Here is a 17106-nt window from a genome sequence, read left to right on the forward strand (position 1 = left end):
GAAAACAGAAGCCAAATTAAGAAAACAAGTATATTACTAAGACGATAAGCTGTGATAGAAACTAAGGAACAGAACAAAACCCTAGGAGTTATGACAACCTGCTAACAAAAGTACCTTTAGACAGCTGCCCTATGAAGCCATGTATACCTGCTTATTCTAAATTGGGTTTGACCTTTTGTTTGTGTGGATAAATGTTGCCTGTTAAAGAGTTTGTGAGGAGTTTGAAAGTGATGCTGAAAAAGTTTCTTTCTAGGTATATTCCTGATTGTAATCCACAACTTAAAATGAGATTATCAGTGCCAAAATTACAAGTTACAGATTATTTCAAAATGCTACCTCTTAGCTTACTGACCAGGTTGAACAGGACCTGATTGATTTCAGCACGTACAAGTCTCTATGACAACAACACGCTGGCTGACAAAGTTTAGTGGTGAGAAGAGAGATCTGTGTTTTTCTCTGCTGAAAACGATTTCTGTGATTAATTTTGTAGTGATGGTGGACACAGAAGCCTGACTGTGAGACAGAAAAAGGACAGAAGAAAGATAAACAGGAGAGTGATACAGCACAAGCTAAAGGCTAACACAAGGGCAAAACTGTTTGTGCTAATGTTCATTCCAACCCACAGTCAGCAGTTATTCTGCAGTGGTCTGTTCAAACTTGAGAGTCTATCAATAAAATGAAGAATGAGGTTACGTTAGCTCTGCTTGGTAGATGACTGGCAGGACATAACCAGGATTTGCTAACGTTACACATTACAGACATGTCATAAGCCACGTTTCCACCAAGCTGTCCGGTTTGGTTCAGTACGGTTTGGCACAGTTTTGTACAGTTAAGCCTGATCCTGTTTGCGCTTCTACAGCAAACTGTGCCCTCCCCCTCTCGTGGTAGGTGGCGTGTTAGCTGGATGCTAAAAGGCGGCTCGTCTCTGTTATTTGGGGATCTGTCCTGGGATAAGTCAGTGGAAATGCCAAAAAATGTGCACAAGCCTGAGATGAACCGAACCGGTTGGATGGAAACTCGGCTTTAGAGCAAATATAGACAGCTACTAAACTACATACAAACTGACAGTTTACTTGTTGTCCTGTTAGCCTACAGAAACGTCAGAGCACTGGGCTGCCGATAGCACTACATATAGCCGGCTACTACAATGTTTGCTTGATGTCACATTTCAAAATGTAGCGCTACGTAACTGTACTGATAAATGCCTTACCTTGGCGTGTCGTGTCCAGTAAAAAGTTGACTTGAACAAAGAAAATTTGTTTTGATCTGATCTCTATTTAATTCCAAAACAAACACACACCTCACTAAAAGTAATTTACGACAGTGTGTGTGAGACCCCGGGCCAGAAGGTGGCGAGGCAGTCCAATTTAAACAGATCCTCATAGCATCTTTAAAAAACTGATTCAGATAGTTCTTAAATAATGTAGCGCTGGTGACTGACAGATCAAAATAAAAAGAAAATGATTGTGAATAGAAGTGAAAGATAAAACTAGTTCAAATCTGTAATCAAAATAAGCCGGTATATTTCTGTTGTTATCCCATCCATGGTCAAAATAGAAGCCAATAAAAGCTCTTTATTCAAAACAGATGGACAGATCTTTTGCCTTGTTGACTTTTAAATTTTAAATTTATATTGGCCAGATTTAGTTTAATTCTTAACAGATTTATCACCACCACATCACACAAAACATCCAAACTTAATGCACTTTCCCTGTCAAAGAAAAACAACCAGCTCATGCTAAAACAATACAGAAATAAAAAATGTACCACTACATTTGCCAAGAGAAACTCACTCAGTGACCACATGCACCTCTGCCTGAAACCAGACAAGCCTCAAGTATGTATTCCTGAGGAAACAAAAGTTTTATCATCTTTCATCTGGTTCTGCGTCAGTGTAGGAGCAGTGAATTCTACTTGGGTTTGCTGATGGCAGCTATGATTTACAAAACGAGAAACAGCGGGCTTCTTTTAAGGGAAGAATGAGTGTGACTCATGACTTCTGAGTTTCTGCAAGTAAAATATTAATAAGTCTATTTCAACATTAAATTGCCAGTTTGCCCGGAGTAAAACTAAACAATGCTTAACTTAGTTCAGAGAAATTGCAAAATGCAGGATGGACATAATTTGAGGCAGCAGAATGGGAGAAAGTAGCTGATGATTTGTTTATGCAGAAATGCTCCAAGCACAGAAACACAAAACATTTTCTTTCAATCCAGGGAAGAAGGGAAAAAAAATCTGCATCAGGAGGTGTGAGCTCAAACAGAATGGCTACCTGGGTGTTTTTCCCAGCTACAAAGCTTCTCTTCATTTCCAATAACCTTTAATCCTCATCAGGTTTGAAAGAATCTGTTTGAAATCTGAAAACATAAACTTCTTCACTTAAAATAAACATGCACTTTTCCAAGGAGGTCTGAGTAATTCTTTGAACCTTGTTATGGTCCGTAGAACAATAACATGGATACACACCCCTGCACTACAAGCTTGCACAAGCTGACTCTCTATTTAAACGAAAGTGACATTTTATTGGCTTTGACCTCATGTAACCCTCATGAGTCAATCACAGCTACACACTGAGACGTTTGGCTGTCACACCCTGCTCCTCTCAGGCATCGAGTGAGGCAGATTGTGTGTGTAACGTATCTCTGGGTGAATGAACTTGGTTTCTGTCTGGCACATGATGGAGATGTTGTGCAATGTGAGAGCGTTTGAGTGACATCAGGAGCTGAGAGCATGTTTCAACAGATACCTGACTGATAAAAAGTCTGCTGCAGAGATGTGAGGGGTCGACAGTCGGTGAAAAGTGCTGCAGGGAAGCAGAAGTCCTGCAGACTTCAAACTGGGGTGAAGGAGTCCTTCTGAGGCAGCAGCTACAGAGTTCAAAGAGCCTCTCCTAATAAAGTCCCAGGCTGGGTCACTTATTATCAAAGTTGATACAGTCATCATCTGGCCTCATACTGCAGGTCATACAGGTTCTGCACCGCTAGTCCTGAGCATGTGGATAAAAACTGAATTCATTATATATGATGCTATTCCCATGAAATATTTGCATTTCTGGTGGAAGTCTTGTTAAATATTGAATGGATTTCTCATGTGTGTGTGTTTGCATCAAACAGACACAAGAATGTGCTTGACTTTAGACTGAAGCATACTGACAGGTCAGGGATGTTCCCATCTGATACACTGATCGGTATTAGCACCCTGTATTAGGGGTGGGAGAAAAAATTTAAAATCAACATATTTGGATTTTTTGTTTGACCATATGTCAATCAGGATTCTTTGTCAAAAATTATTCATTTAACTCTCTGTTTATAAACTGGATGTGGAAAAAAGTTACCTCTTGTCTCCAGCAGGGTGAAATATTTCTCTTTGACTAACGTGATGTGCATTTTATGGAAAAATATGGCTCCTGATATAGTCTGTAGTCATTATCATCATTTAGCTTTTTCACACAGAGTGGCGATAAGAAAGCAAGCAAAAAAATGCAAAAAACGTAAATATCGAAGAATCACAATTTAAATTGAATCGGACACCCCAAAAATCGTGACAGAATCGAATCACAGGAATAGCATTTCGTCCCAGCCCTACCGGATATGGCTATGTTTCATTACCTGATCAAGACTGATCTAGTTTTCACATGTTTTCAGCACTGTCACGCTTTGCAGCTGCAGTAAACCAAACTACGTTGCAAATATGTCCACTGTGTGGGGCCACTTCTCTTTGGAAAGCAATGATGGTAAAACAGCATCTTGCAACATTTGTAAAGTGAGCATTCCTCAAAGAGGTACCAACAGGGCTCACTTTAATACAACAAATATGATTCATCATTTACTACCGAATCACCCGATGGAGTACGGGGTTTATAAGATAAAAGGATCAGATCAGTGTCAGATCGTTATGATGGTAATACATAACGTGAAAAAAACTGCTCAGATCAGAAGTTAAAAAATCTGTATCAGGACATCCCTATAAAAAAATATTTGGCTTTAACTTAAAAAATAAAGCATTAATCAGATTAATTCCAACATTATAATTAATCTGATTAAAAATTTTAACTCAATTAATTCATCTGCTGGGCAGAATGACTCAAAATACCTGAAATGTTGCTGGCAATGCATTTTGGGCAGTTTGTCTAAATAGATTTGAGTACAAAACTAAATAAACAAAAAAAGAATAGTCAACCAACATAAAGTTTTATGTACACTCTGCAGGAAGGAGTTTTCTTTTCGGTTTCTGGCCTGAAGCATATCCACCTTGGACAAATTGACACAATTGCAAATGGATTGCAAAATATTGCAGACCCATTAATATCAGTGGGGACATGGTCTTTATAAAGGTTTTGCAAGTTGCCTCTCAAGTTGCTCCATCAAGATGCACAAAATTATTCTTTTAACTTGAACTGTTAATAGGGCTGAACGATTTTGGAAAATAATCTTATTGCAATTTTTTTGGACCAATATTGTGATTGTGATACAGCATGCAATTTTATTTATGTAGTTATTCATTTTATTTTTTATTTTTATTTTTACTTCTTTTTTATTTATTTTTTTTTTGCGGGGGGTGGGGGTGAGTGTATCTGAAATCATTCTATATTATTCAATAGTATGAGGGTCAGGCCTACATGTTATGATGATGAAATGAAATAGACTGAAGGTTTGTGTACATGGAACTTCTTAAAATGTTATTTTTATAAACTGCAGACTCTGCGATTTGAAAGTTGCACTCTGTTACATTGTGATGTCGGTTTGAATTTGATTAATTGTTCAGCCCTAGCTGTTAAAATTTTTTAATTGATGGGTAAGGTGCAAAAATATCTTCTTCTTTCTTGAGTCTGTTTGCTCTTGCAAAATGAAACATGATCAATATCCACAGCAACTCTGTGATTAATCTGATTTAATATTTTAATAGTTGACAGCACTACTCAAAACAAAATTCAAATTAATTGTAGAATTTCAATGGAGAGAGTCTATCTATAGACTTTATTAAGCCTGAGGGAAATGTGTGATTAATCATGATTAATCACAGAATAGACATGTGATTAACTGTCAGTTTGGGCAGGACCTGAGTATCTCAGCTCAGTGTGCATGAGGTCAGTGCTGCAGGCTATTTTAGTTTCACTTCTGTACAGTGGGAGGAGGTGGAGACGAGCTGGCCATCTTTACTCACAGCCAGTGGTTGAAATTTATCAAATTGATTTGATCTGGGACTTTCCGTGCAAATATCCACCTCTAATTGAGTCAGTTTTTACAGGCTATCATCCAAAATGGAAATGCATGAAATAAAATAACTACACCCCTGGCCTAACTTCAGTGACATTCACACAGGCTGTGGAGCCACAGGAGCCTGAGATCCCCGTGTCAGATAACTTTTGGAGCATAGTCCTTTGGCTAAATTTTAACAACTGCACACCATATCACTTTGAAAAGGGGATCTTTGTAGCCACAGAATGAGGTCACATTTGATCTCTTCATACTGACATGAACCACTGTTTGTGAGGCCAAGCCTTTAAAAAAAGTAAACATGTACCATTGTTGATTAAAAATAAGGTTACTCTTAATTGAATTTCCAGAAGCTTTACATCTCAAGTTTGGAATCATTGAAGCCTGGGTTGAAGAAGTTTGGCTGCAGTGGGCAGTCAGTCTCTTTGCAGTATTGTTGCCTCAGCAGCAGCAGCAGCAAAAAGCAGCAGAGCTCCTGTGAAGGCCAGCTCCATCATCTCCTTCAAGTGGAAAGAATCTGTCCCCTCCCTCTGACGGACTGCCAGCTCAGCCCGCGCGCTCTCTTCATCCCTGGACTCCACTCCTTTTTAAAGCTCAAACCCTGTCTGACTGCTACAGGCACAGCTGAAACATAAAAGAGTCGTGGAGTGTAAAGGCAGGCTGGAGCCACAAGCATATGCCTTTTTATGAGTTAAGATTTATAACAAACGTTTCTCACTTATATGAATACACATGAAGTCCCTGCAGCGGCTGATAGATCTGTGTATCGACTGGAACAACAAATACTTGCTGTGAGTGTGTGTGGGTCTTAAAAAGCAGCTCAGTGCTTTTTGATCGGGAGTGGCAGGGAAGGATACTGGAGGAACAAAACAACCCAGCAGCAGGCAAACTCATCAATCAGACACAACTGGTCCCTCTTTCTACCTCATCTTATTCTTCAGTCTTTCTCCTTTTTATCCATGATACTTTTTTTTTTCTTTTTTTCAATGAGGCTGTCTAAGTTTGGTCATGTGCACCAAAGGAAAGCAAAGAGCATAAACCGTGAGAGTGTTCGCCTGGTTGTTTTTCTCCTCTCTGCACAGTTTGTTGCCACTGACTTATGAATTTAGCAAAGTGAAAATTGACAAACTGACAAATGATCTGGCCCGCTCCTCACATGGAAACAGATAGAGCATTGTAGAAGGGATCCACACCCAAAAACAGCTGGACTGGTGGCCTGGGATCAAAATTCCTCTTTGAAACGTTTATTGTCCACATTAGTGATATTTACAGGCAGGGAGAAAGAGTGTGAGGAAAAAGGAGAGTCAGAGAAGATACACAAGGGAGGACTAAGAGCTGGCCTACACATTTAATCCTGCCCTTTATGAGAGGTTAACTGATAAGGGCTTTTCCTGTGTCGGTTATTTTCAGCTCTAAAATATTCTACATGGAGATGTTTTAAATGTACAATTGTGTGAGTGTAACTCCTGTCTGCAACCACTGTTTGCATGTGTGTGGTTTAGAAATGTGCTCAGGTTTCAGTGCACAACACACACACACACACACAGACGCAGACAGACACTCACACACAGACACACTCATTTTGCATGCTGCTGTGAGTGCTTTAAGAGGGGAAAGCCATGAGTAAATGAGAGGTCAGAGTCTGTGATATATCAGCAGCAGCTTCCCAATCCTCTTAGTACGCCAGCGTTCTGGGTCTAACTACTCTACCGCTAGGTAAAAATACACACGTCTTAACCCCACTAATCCCGGAAATGGAGGTTATTCAAATTCTGAAAAAAGCTCAGATTATGGCCTCACTATAAAATACCTGTAATACCTTTTAAATCAACACAGAGAATATGAAAGCTTTTTACAATCAGACTACTTTTTCTGGGAATATTTTTTTAGAACTAGCTCAAGGATTAAAGAAGACAAACACACAGAGACTTAATTACACTTTCAACACCTCATAAACTCCAGCCATAACCCCGGAGAGATCATAAAGAAACCTGAACAGAAAGAAGTCCCCACACAGGTTAAGAGGCGCCTGTTTGAATAGAAAGAAAGAATTTCACCATGATCTTCTGTTTGGCTTTTTCCTTCCATTAGAGTCAGCTTTTTCTACCAATTTTGTCCTGCCATTTAACGATAACAATCTAAGAAGAAAAAAATCACATGTTTAATGGAATAAATTTGCCCAATATGTTATCAGTAATACTTTCCTCGCAGGCACTGCTGATGAGGTTGAACACTTCAACGGTTGATGAGATGCTTAGTGTTCCTGGAAGATAGAGCTCGGTGTATTTCACCAGGATTGTACAGCTGAGGCTAAGCTAAGGCTTTTAACCACTGAGGTGCAGCGTCTGAATAACTGAACTGAAGGGACGACTGTGTCTAATAAACCAAAGTCTGAGTTAAATTTGACATAAATTGAACATTTAAACAATTTGTGTCCCATAAAGTGTTTTGAACTGTCCATTAAATTCAAATACATATCCACAAACAAAGACTAACGTGTGGCTCTTGCAGGAATGTTCTGCTTCTGTGGTTAAGAAATGTCCCCCCTCCAGGTAGACCCCCTGACCTGACAAACATATGTCATGTCAACTCCTCATCTCATTCTACAGGAATGGACTCTGAACTACCATTAGTTCAATTTCTTCAAAATGAAAGGAATGAGTTTTTCTGGAGTGTATCTCATGGTCGCCTTTAGGGGAGACTATTAGCAAGAACCTTACGGTACGATACACATCTTGATACTTGGGTCACGATACAATAATATTACGATTTCACAATATTGTGATATATTGCGATATTCTACAGTTAACTAATTGATTGAAAACAACTTTTTTATTTTATTGTGGTTGAAAAAATGGAAGTCAGATGCAGTGTTTCACAGGCTTAACTTGAAAACATGAAGTGTGCCAAGTTTGTCACCTAAACTACTTTAACATTAAACTAATGTAGGGATGGGTACCTTTCACATTTAAAACAATACAGTACCAATGCCTGGTACCTGGCAATCGGTATTGGTACTCAGTGGTACCAATTACTTTTTTGTGCTGATGTGGTAAAAATATTAATTTGTTTAATTATAAAATCTAAAAGTTTTTCAACTAAACATACCTATTCTTCAATATTTAACCTTGCAATGCTGTGTTCATGTCCAGTTTGGAAAATCCAGTACTCTTGCACAGTCCCACAGTCACAAGGATGCATTTAGGTACCTTAACATGGTACCTTTCACTTTTACATGAATCTGTACTTGATACTATAGACAGAATTTGGCCTGTGCATAAATAATGAATAAAGTAACTAATTCAGTACACAACCCAAAACTAATGTTGCAAAAAAACTATTGGGTGAAAGACGTGGTCAGTTGGTGAAAATAATAGAAGTCACTTGGTGTAACCAATGTTATTCATAAAATTTAGCATTGCACGAAACATGACTATGATTATTATTGTATCAGTCTACCACACTGTAAAAAATTACACTTTTTTTTTTTTTTTTTTTTTAACTAACTGGCTCAAGAATAGAGAAAACACAGATGTTTACAGCATCAAAACCCACATCATCAAGTTTAGGAATAAATGTTTTGAATATACTTTGAGATTATATTTATTATACAGTTTATAGGCAACAAACAGTGGAGTAGCTCTTCAGCTCTTAATATAGATTAAAAAATATCAATATTAAGAGTTGAAATATCAATACTTAATCATAGGTCAAAGTATTGCCATATATTGCTGTATTGATATTTTTTGCAACTCTAGTATTCTTAGTGCCTGTGAAACATTGATATTCTGAAACTTTATCTTTCTGGTCCTCCATTATTTTTAAATTTAAAAAAAGGGAGATGATTCTGTCATGACTCCATTAACCACAAACCATTTCACTACTCTCACATGTCGACACAGGATCAACCCAGAGACAGTCGTAGTGTAAGACTCCATTAATAATCTGAGATGTAACAGTCATAGAGCTCGGGGTTATGTTTCCAAATGATTATAGATTTCATCCGAGCAATCACTGAGGCAAGTCACAGCCCAACAGCGGAGTCTGCACGAACAAATGTAACAACTGCAAGGATCAACAATGCGTCATGTCTGTGAACTACTCCCTCCTGATTAAACAGCAATTAACTTTACAGCCTAAAAGACACCAAGGGTGTCCAATAAAGTTTGTAATTTGGAGAGGGATCCAGATGGGCTTGCCAGAATCAATCTGAAAAAGAACTTGTTTTGTGAACTGACTGGCCCACCTGGAAGAATCTTATGTAATGGACCTGTCTCCAAACATCTGTTGAGGCCTGTGTTGCATGGGTAGAGACAGCCAGGGACGAGTGTGTGCTCAGAGTTAGCAAAGATACAGGTGATGATTTTACTGTTTGCTGCCTATCATCTAAAGAGATATCTGAATAAGGACACACAGGGGAAAGGGTGTGTAACTTTTGAGTCAAATAGATAGATTCACTTAACTTGAAAACAAAGCTGCCATGACTTTACCATAAACCCGAAGAGGTACCATGTGACGACTTGGAGCTACACTGAAATTTCACATCAACAGAGCAGTGAGGAGGGAGGCATTTTGGGATGCGGTAATGAAATTAGGGAGGCAGCTTTTAAGCCTATCATGAGCCTTTTCAGTGTTAAATTGTTTTAGGTAAATATAGCTGCTGGCAGAGAATCTAATTCTTAGCATAATCACTTTGATTTACATGAATCAGTTTGGGAGCTAACCAGCGATAGATGCACTCAGAAGTGAGAGGAAAAGGCTCAGTGGGAGTTTTACATATGAGGTTTTTATGCAAATATGTTGCAAAGTTTGATGGTCTTTTTGGATTGTACATATATCGTCCTGCATGACTTAGTGAGAGCACATCTGCCACATTATGCACTTTAACTCTCTGTGATCCTTTGCTCTTATCTGGCATAAACACAAAGCTCCCCCGCCCGGTCTAGATTCAAGGTACGCTTTTCAACCTTGTAAATGTCAACAGGACACCTGCGAAACTCTGCAAAGTTACCATGACAACAAGGCACTTGACAGCGACCATGCACAATGGGATGTTGTGGTCTGACAGAAATGATCTTGAGCTGTCAGAGGCAGACAGGTGGACAGTCTGGCTGCGAGATTTATGTTTGGATACAAGAGACACGTGAAAAGAGACGGGGATAAATTAGAGGATGGGGTGAGAGGATGAGTGCAGATCATGATAGAGTATTTTCATGTTTTAGAGCTTAAAGGGAAGGAAAAGAATTACGTTACAGAGACAAAGGATGATGTGACAGGTTTTGAATCAAAGAAGAGAAGAGCATCAGGAGTCAAACGAGTAAAATCAGGTGAGTGTGTGGTGCACTATCAGCGGGTATGATATTCAGTGTAACAAAAGGCACTGGCAGGCAGAGGGGAACCAAATCCTGGTCCGTTTGTCTCCTCAAATGGCCTCTAGGGACTGTGTGAAATGGCCCTTTTCTTCTTGGTCCTTTTCAGCTCTAAACCCCATCTACATGACAAACAGTGTCACTTTGAAGCTGCTTGTGTCATCTCAGCCTATCTGTCACTCATTCCTGACCTTTTGCTCCCGCCTCTCATCTTTCTCTTTTTTCTCCTACCACAGTAATTCACTTTTTTATCTCCCTCCCTTTCACCCGCAGTCCTTTTCATTTATCTTTGATATCTGCCTCTGTGCTCATAACAACTCTTTGTTTCTCAGAGAAGCGGCAAGGACATCTCAGTAGTTTGTGCGTGTGTTATATTGTTCCGGGCAAACTAATTACAAAAGAGTCACATCAATTAAGACCTCAGGGCTGTTGGTAACACAAAACTTTACTTCAGTGTTTGATCCACTTCAGAGCTGCATTTTTAAGATTGTTTTCAGCATCTATAGGCAGAAAACAACTCACACTAAGTTTGATGAATAACTTTTGATGTTTGATTAAAAGACTTACCTGTTGTAATCTGTATTTATCAAAAAATGACAGTCAGGTAAACAATCAAGCCAGTCAAAAACATCCTCTTTTTTTGTCAACACATGAGCAGTTATTGCAGCAAGCTGCTTTTAATGGTCTCTCAGACATCACGTGGCACATGAATGAATTACATAACAACGTCATTGCACCTACACCTCAATAGAGGGTGTGCATGTGATGTCACAGCAAGCTGAAGTCACTGTGGTTACACCCACTGAGTGGCAGAAAAGAGGGAGATGAGTGGCAGCGTTGGGTTAAATACAGTCTAAACTCTAAAACTAAATAAAAAAATTTGAAAGAGGTGTTGAACGATTGATTGAACATATTGTTGAAAAACAATCGGAGCTATCTTTTGATAAGCTACTGAAAGACCAAGGAAAGAGAAACTGATGGATCCCTGCAATCTACTGAAACAATCCAGGCATCAAAAGCTGGATTTGCGGCTTCCATTGTGTAAGTTAAGCTTCATTTATGCTGTATTTTTTGGTTAAATCATTCCTTAAATCATGGGATCTCTAAATGTTAGCATATTTCATTCAGCTATATTTTTCATAACTGAAACATTTTTGTCTTGGTATGACTATAAACTTTGTGCTTGACATGATTTGTAAACTAGCTTAAACTGAGGCTAATCCAGTTTTCCAAACAAGGGGGAACTCCAGCACAAGCAGCTGTAGCTCTGCTGTATAAAGCATTTGATATAAACTTTACTTAGATATCATCATGGAGACTATGGGCTCTAATTTCGTAGACCAGGCGCAAGCGCAGGCGCAACTGCCCTGTGCCGGCCTTCGCCGTGCCGACAGGGCGTGACCGGCGCACTTTGCAAATTTCTTGCAGTGCCAAGAGAGGCACAGTCAAGGCGCAGAGGAGCGCAGAGGAGCGCAGAGGAGCGCAGAGCTGCGCGTCCACGCCTCCCAATGGCAGAGAGGGAGGAGAAAAGCTGTGAGTGGGTATAACACAGCCGAGCGCTGTTTTCATCAATCAAATGAGCGCCTCTCCTCGCCTTTAAATGCCCTGCGGCCGAGGCGCAGCGTCTGATTGGTCTGACTGATCCACAGCACCGCGGAAACTGTGCTGGTAGCGGAGATGGTCAGAGCTGCTGTCCCTGCAGCTCCCAGGACAGATGTAATCTGTTCCTTTGTCATTAATAGGAGAACAAAATGAAGAGACAGTTACACAGCTGGCTTATCCATTCAGAATACTTTTGATCCACCTGCACTCCTGGTTTGTCATCGCCAAATAGCAAAACCTTTGGTCATATACTGTATACTCTCCCAGTGTCTCTGCCTCATCCTCCTTACAATAATGTACTCCATCTTTTTAGATCATGTTAAAAATAAAAACTAAAACAGAGAAATATGGGAAATCACGGGTAAATCCTGAGTGACATACATTTATTTTGTCTCTGTTTTCTTCGTCTTTTCTCTCCCTCTTTTCTTTGAATTAAATGAAATGAGAGAAGCCAGATATATACTCAGCATCAGATGTTAAGCCTGTTTATTGTTTAATTGTAAGATGTGCATCAAACTTCCAGCTGCCGTCAGGTTAACGTTCCATTATGACAAACGGCTTTAATCTGACATCAGATGTGATGGGACAGTTAACATAGATACAAATGTATATGCTGGTTCAGATGGTTATCTACGTGATTGCTGTGATTGTTTATTGCATTAAAATGTGCCTGACACTCTGGAAACCTGCCTCTGAGGCTTTGTTGACGTGTGTGCACATGTGCGCCTGTCACCAAATTACAGCTGTGGAGGGTGCGCTCCACTTTGCGCCGAGGATAGACCAGGTTGGAGCTGGTGAGCTTTCAGCGCACTTTTTTGGCACAAAATTGTCACTGCGCCAACATGAATCTGCTGACACCTCCCCCTGGTACGCCGCCGACTCCCCCTGGCGCGCTGTCACACCCATCTGCGCAGACGGTCTACCAAATTGTCAAATTGGCAGCGCACGGCAGTGCGCCGCACAAAATTAGCACTGTGCAGGCTGTGCCAGGCTTGTGCCCCCTGCGCTGCGCCACGAAATTAGAGCCCTATATGTCTATTAACAATACATTCTTTGTTAAATACCAAAAGTACAGATAGATAACACGTGTATTAACTTGAGTCAATCCACTTCATACTGTAAATTGAATCATATAGAGGCTTTCGTAGCTTTCAGGCTTTACATTGAGTGTTGTCCTGGCGTTAGAATCAGGTAAAAAGTGAGGTGAGTGAGTGAGGTTTGTTTTGCCACTCAGTTCGACTGAAGTGGGCGTGTCACAGAAGGGGAGTGATGTTAACACATACCCTTAGGGATGGGTACCAAATTAGGTACTTTCATAGGTACCGACTGATTTCTGTCAAAAGTACAGGGTACCGATTCACACAAACCCCTGAAGGTACCATGTTTAGGTACTTAAACGCATTCTTGTGACTGTGAAGAAGAGGGAGAGTAGGCAATTTTCCATGCTGGACATGAGCACAGCATTGCAAGGTTACATACTGAAGAAGTCATTCATTCATTTTCTGAACTGCTTATCCTGTGCAGGGTCGCTGGTGGCTGGAGCAAGAGGTGGGGTACACCCTGGACTGGTCGCTAGCCAATCACTGGGCTCACACATACTGACTGACAACCATTCACGCAGACCCTCACACCTAGGGGCAATTTAGAGTGTTCAATTAACCTGATGAGCATGTTTTTGGACTGTGGGAGGAAGTAGGAGGACCTGAGATTACCCAGGCATGCACAGGAAGAACATGCAAACACCACATGGAAAGGCCCACCAGCCAAGCTGAGAATCAAGCTGATGACTTTCTTGCTGTGAGGCTGCAGCGCTAACCGTTGTGCCACCATGCATATATTGCATGTACTGAAGAATAAATATGTGACATTGAATTTTTTTATATTTTATTATTAAACAAATTGATAATTTTTACCACATAAACAGAAAAAAGTACCAAAAATTGGTAACGTTGAGTACCGGTATCGATTGCCAGGTACCGGGCATTGGTACCGTATCGTTTCAAATGTGAAAGCTACTCGTCCCTACAACCCTCTATTTCTTTCATGTTGACGCACAGAGAGAACATGTATATTTCTGTTTACCTGGTTGAAGCGCTCCAGCCTCTCCTTCACCTCGACTAGTGTCGGGTTTGGGATGCGAACTTTGACCTCTGGGTTCTGCCTCTGGGCGTGCAGACCGTTCTCAACAACTCTGCCTGTATAGCTGAGAGAAAAAAACAATAACAGGGAGTGAGACATTTAGGAAAAACAACGGAGGTATTTCTGGTGTAAACCTGAAACAGAGGCAGACCTCTGGTCAGTCAGGGCTAATAGCTGCTCACCATGTTAATATGTTTATATCCTGTTGTTAATAAAAGAGATTTACACATTTGTTTTGTAATTGTAGGAATCTTTTATTGTTGAAAGCCACAATATGTAATTAAACATTATCAAGGATCACGCTGCTTAAAAAATAAGCTGTAATTTTTCCAAACAGATAAAAAAAAAATGTGATTACAAGTCTGCCAACTGCACTTCTTCAGCATAAACTAAAAACCCATTAGGGCCTCGTTAGTCAAAGACAAAACACAAAGCTTGTACAAAATACTCCATCATGCACCACATTTTGCATCAGTGCTGAAACAATTAATTAAATGTGGTCCAAAAACATTGGATGCTGTTCCTCTCTGACTGTAATGCTACAAATGAAAACATGACTGAGCACAGCCCTGTAAAAAATTAAATTTAGAGGCATGGTGAGCTGGACCCTTTAATCCCTGACTTCCTCTGTTGGTCCGCAGCTCAATGAGGATTATAGCTGTTGATTTTGTCAGAGCTGTTTCTGAGCTGATGTCAGGGAGGCTAACGTTTCTACCAGCTGTCTGATGCAGAGGGGAAGTGTTTTATTTGAGATAAATTTTGAAAAACGCCAAGTATCATGGTACATCAAACCACCGTTAAGGCTCTGGAATAAATTGATTTGACATTTCCAGTGTGAATGGTAAAATGTCAGAGCAGTGGAATGGATTACAAGCTCGCTCTGCTGGGTTGTGTCTGAACCAAAGTAACAAAACTAAGAAGACAAACACACACATACAACCACTTGGTCATTGAGTGCTCCTTTATAGCGTTTGGAAATGTTGCCCCTATGTGTGTTATTTTGTTTTAATACCCTGCTGTGTAAAATACTTCATTTTGATTGGTCAAAACACCATAACATGGCCAATCTCAACAGTAACAGCTACGCTACAAACAATCAAACTGCACATGTAATTAAATCAGAGAGGAAAAGTATCCTCTGCTTTCACCTCTGCTTGCTGATGCTTCAAAGTAATCTTGAAAAAGACTCCCTTCTAGATATATGCCTAAAATGTAATCCACACCTTAAATGAGATTATCAGTGCCACTGTAGGTTATTTTGAAATGCTACTGCATAGCTTCTTTGTTGCTTACTGGTTGGGTCAAGCAAGACTGGATTGTTTTACGGCACATCCAAGTCTTTATGACAACACCACACTGGATGACGAAGTTAAGTAGTGAGAAAAGAAAATTGGTGTTTTGCTCTGCTGAAAAAAATTTCTGTGATTAATTTTGTAATGATGGTGGACACTGGAGCCAAACTGTCAGACAGAAAAAGGACAGAAGAGCAGAAGAAAGATAAACAGGAGAGAGCTAAAGGCTAACACAGGGGCTAAACTGTTAGTGATAATATTAATTCCAGCCCACAGTCAGCAGTTATTCTGCAGTGGTCTGTTCAAACTTGAGAGTCTATCAATAAATGAAGAGTGAGGTTATGTTAGCTCTGATTGGTAGATGACTGGCAGGACATCACCAAGATTTACTAACGTTACACATTATGGACATGTCTTAGAGCACAGGGCCGTCAGCCCTACATATAGACGGCTACTAAACTACTTACAAACAGACAGTGTTTACTTATTGTCACGTTAGCATACAGATACATTGTAGCACTGGGCTGCTATTAGCACTAGATATAGCCAGCTACTGATGTATGACACGCCTGGTTAAAAGTCACAATCTTTACGACAGTGTGTGAGACACTCTGGGCCAGAAGGTGGCGAGGCAGTCCATTTAAAACAGGTCCTCATAGCATCTCTACTTTCAATCTAAAGCCTGGCTCACACTACAGCATTGTAAAAATCTTAAAAGATTCTGAAATCGGGTTGTATCTCACACATAAGGAGAATCTTCACAGATCATCTTCTCTTAAATCTTAAGCACACACTAACAACAAGATTTGAAAATACTGACCAGCACACACTACAGGATTTCACCAAGATTATTTGACCATTTGATACACCACATGTGCTCAGTTGTTTGATCTGAGGTTTTTAGTGCACTGGTGGGACAGGAGGAGAGAGAAGCGGAGCTGTCTGCAGCGGTGCCTTTCATCCATTACGCGCACGCAGAGGGACAGAGGTGAAACTGTTGCTGCATCAGCCAATAATGGCATGATCTCACACCGATCACTGATAAAACAACAGTTTGCTACTGTATGAAAATGGCGTGGTTATGTGTTATTTTTAAAGGCATTATTGAACTGGCTCGAGTGGGCCAGTGGAGCGCGCAGTCAGCTGACCCAGAGCCTTTCAGTTGCACTTTAAACCTGCATTTGTTATCTGTTGTCCGGTCTCTTATAAGGGGGCTCTCTCTCTCTTGGCTGTTGTCATCCTCAGTGAATGTTGTAATCATCCAGATAAATATCAAACATGTTTGAAAATTATGGGGGGCGGCTCCGACGAGTCTGTAGCCACGTTTACATGAGGAGTTTTTCATCTTTTCAAATAGAATCTTTCTGAATGACTTTTCCAAAAACAATAGTATACATGGAAAGGAATAGTCCAATCTCTGGTCTACATGCGCCGCTATAATCAGACGGAATAGTCAATGGGGCATGCGCAGAAAAACGTAAACATCAC

At 40.2% G+C, this 17106-nt stretch overlaps 1 protein-coding gene across 3 annotated transcripts in view; it reads right to left on the reverse strand.

Moving 5' to 3' along the window:
- Nucleotides 1-17106, reverse strand: part of gpc5c (glypican 5c) — a 168392-nt gene that overhangs the window by 38116 nt on the left and 113170 nt on the right. For all 3 annotated transcript variants that reach the window (XM_074689001.1, XM_074689000.1, XM_074688999.1), the window contains one exon: nucleotides 14270-14390. In XM_074689001.1, the coding sequence (XP_074545102.1) occupies nucleotides 14270-14390 (121 nt within the window). The remainder of the gene's footprint in view (nucleotides 1-14269; nucleotides 14391-17106) is intronic.

Source organism: Halichoeres trimaculatus, unplaced genomic scaffold, assembly GCF_033239565.1.
Source record: "Halichoeres trimaculatus isolate MK-OKI-2021-1 unplaced genomic scaffold, fHalTri1.1 fHalTri1_scaffold_15, whole genome shotgun sequence".
Lineage (NCBI taxonomy): Eukaryota > Metazoa > Chordata > Actinopteri > Labriformes > Labridae > Halichoeres > Halichoeres trimaculatus.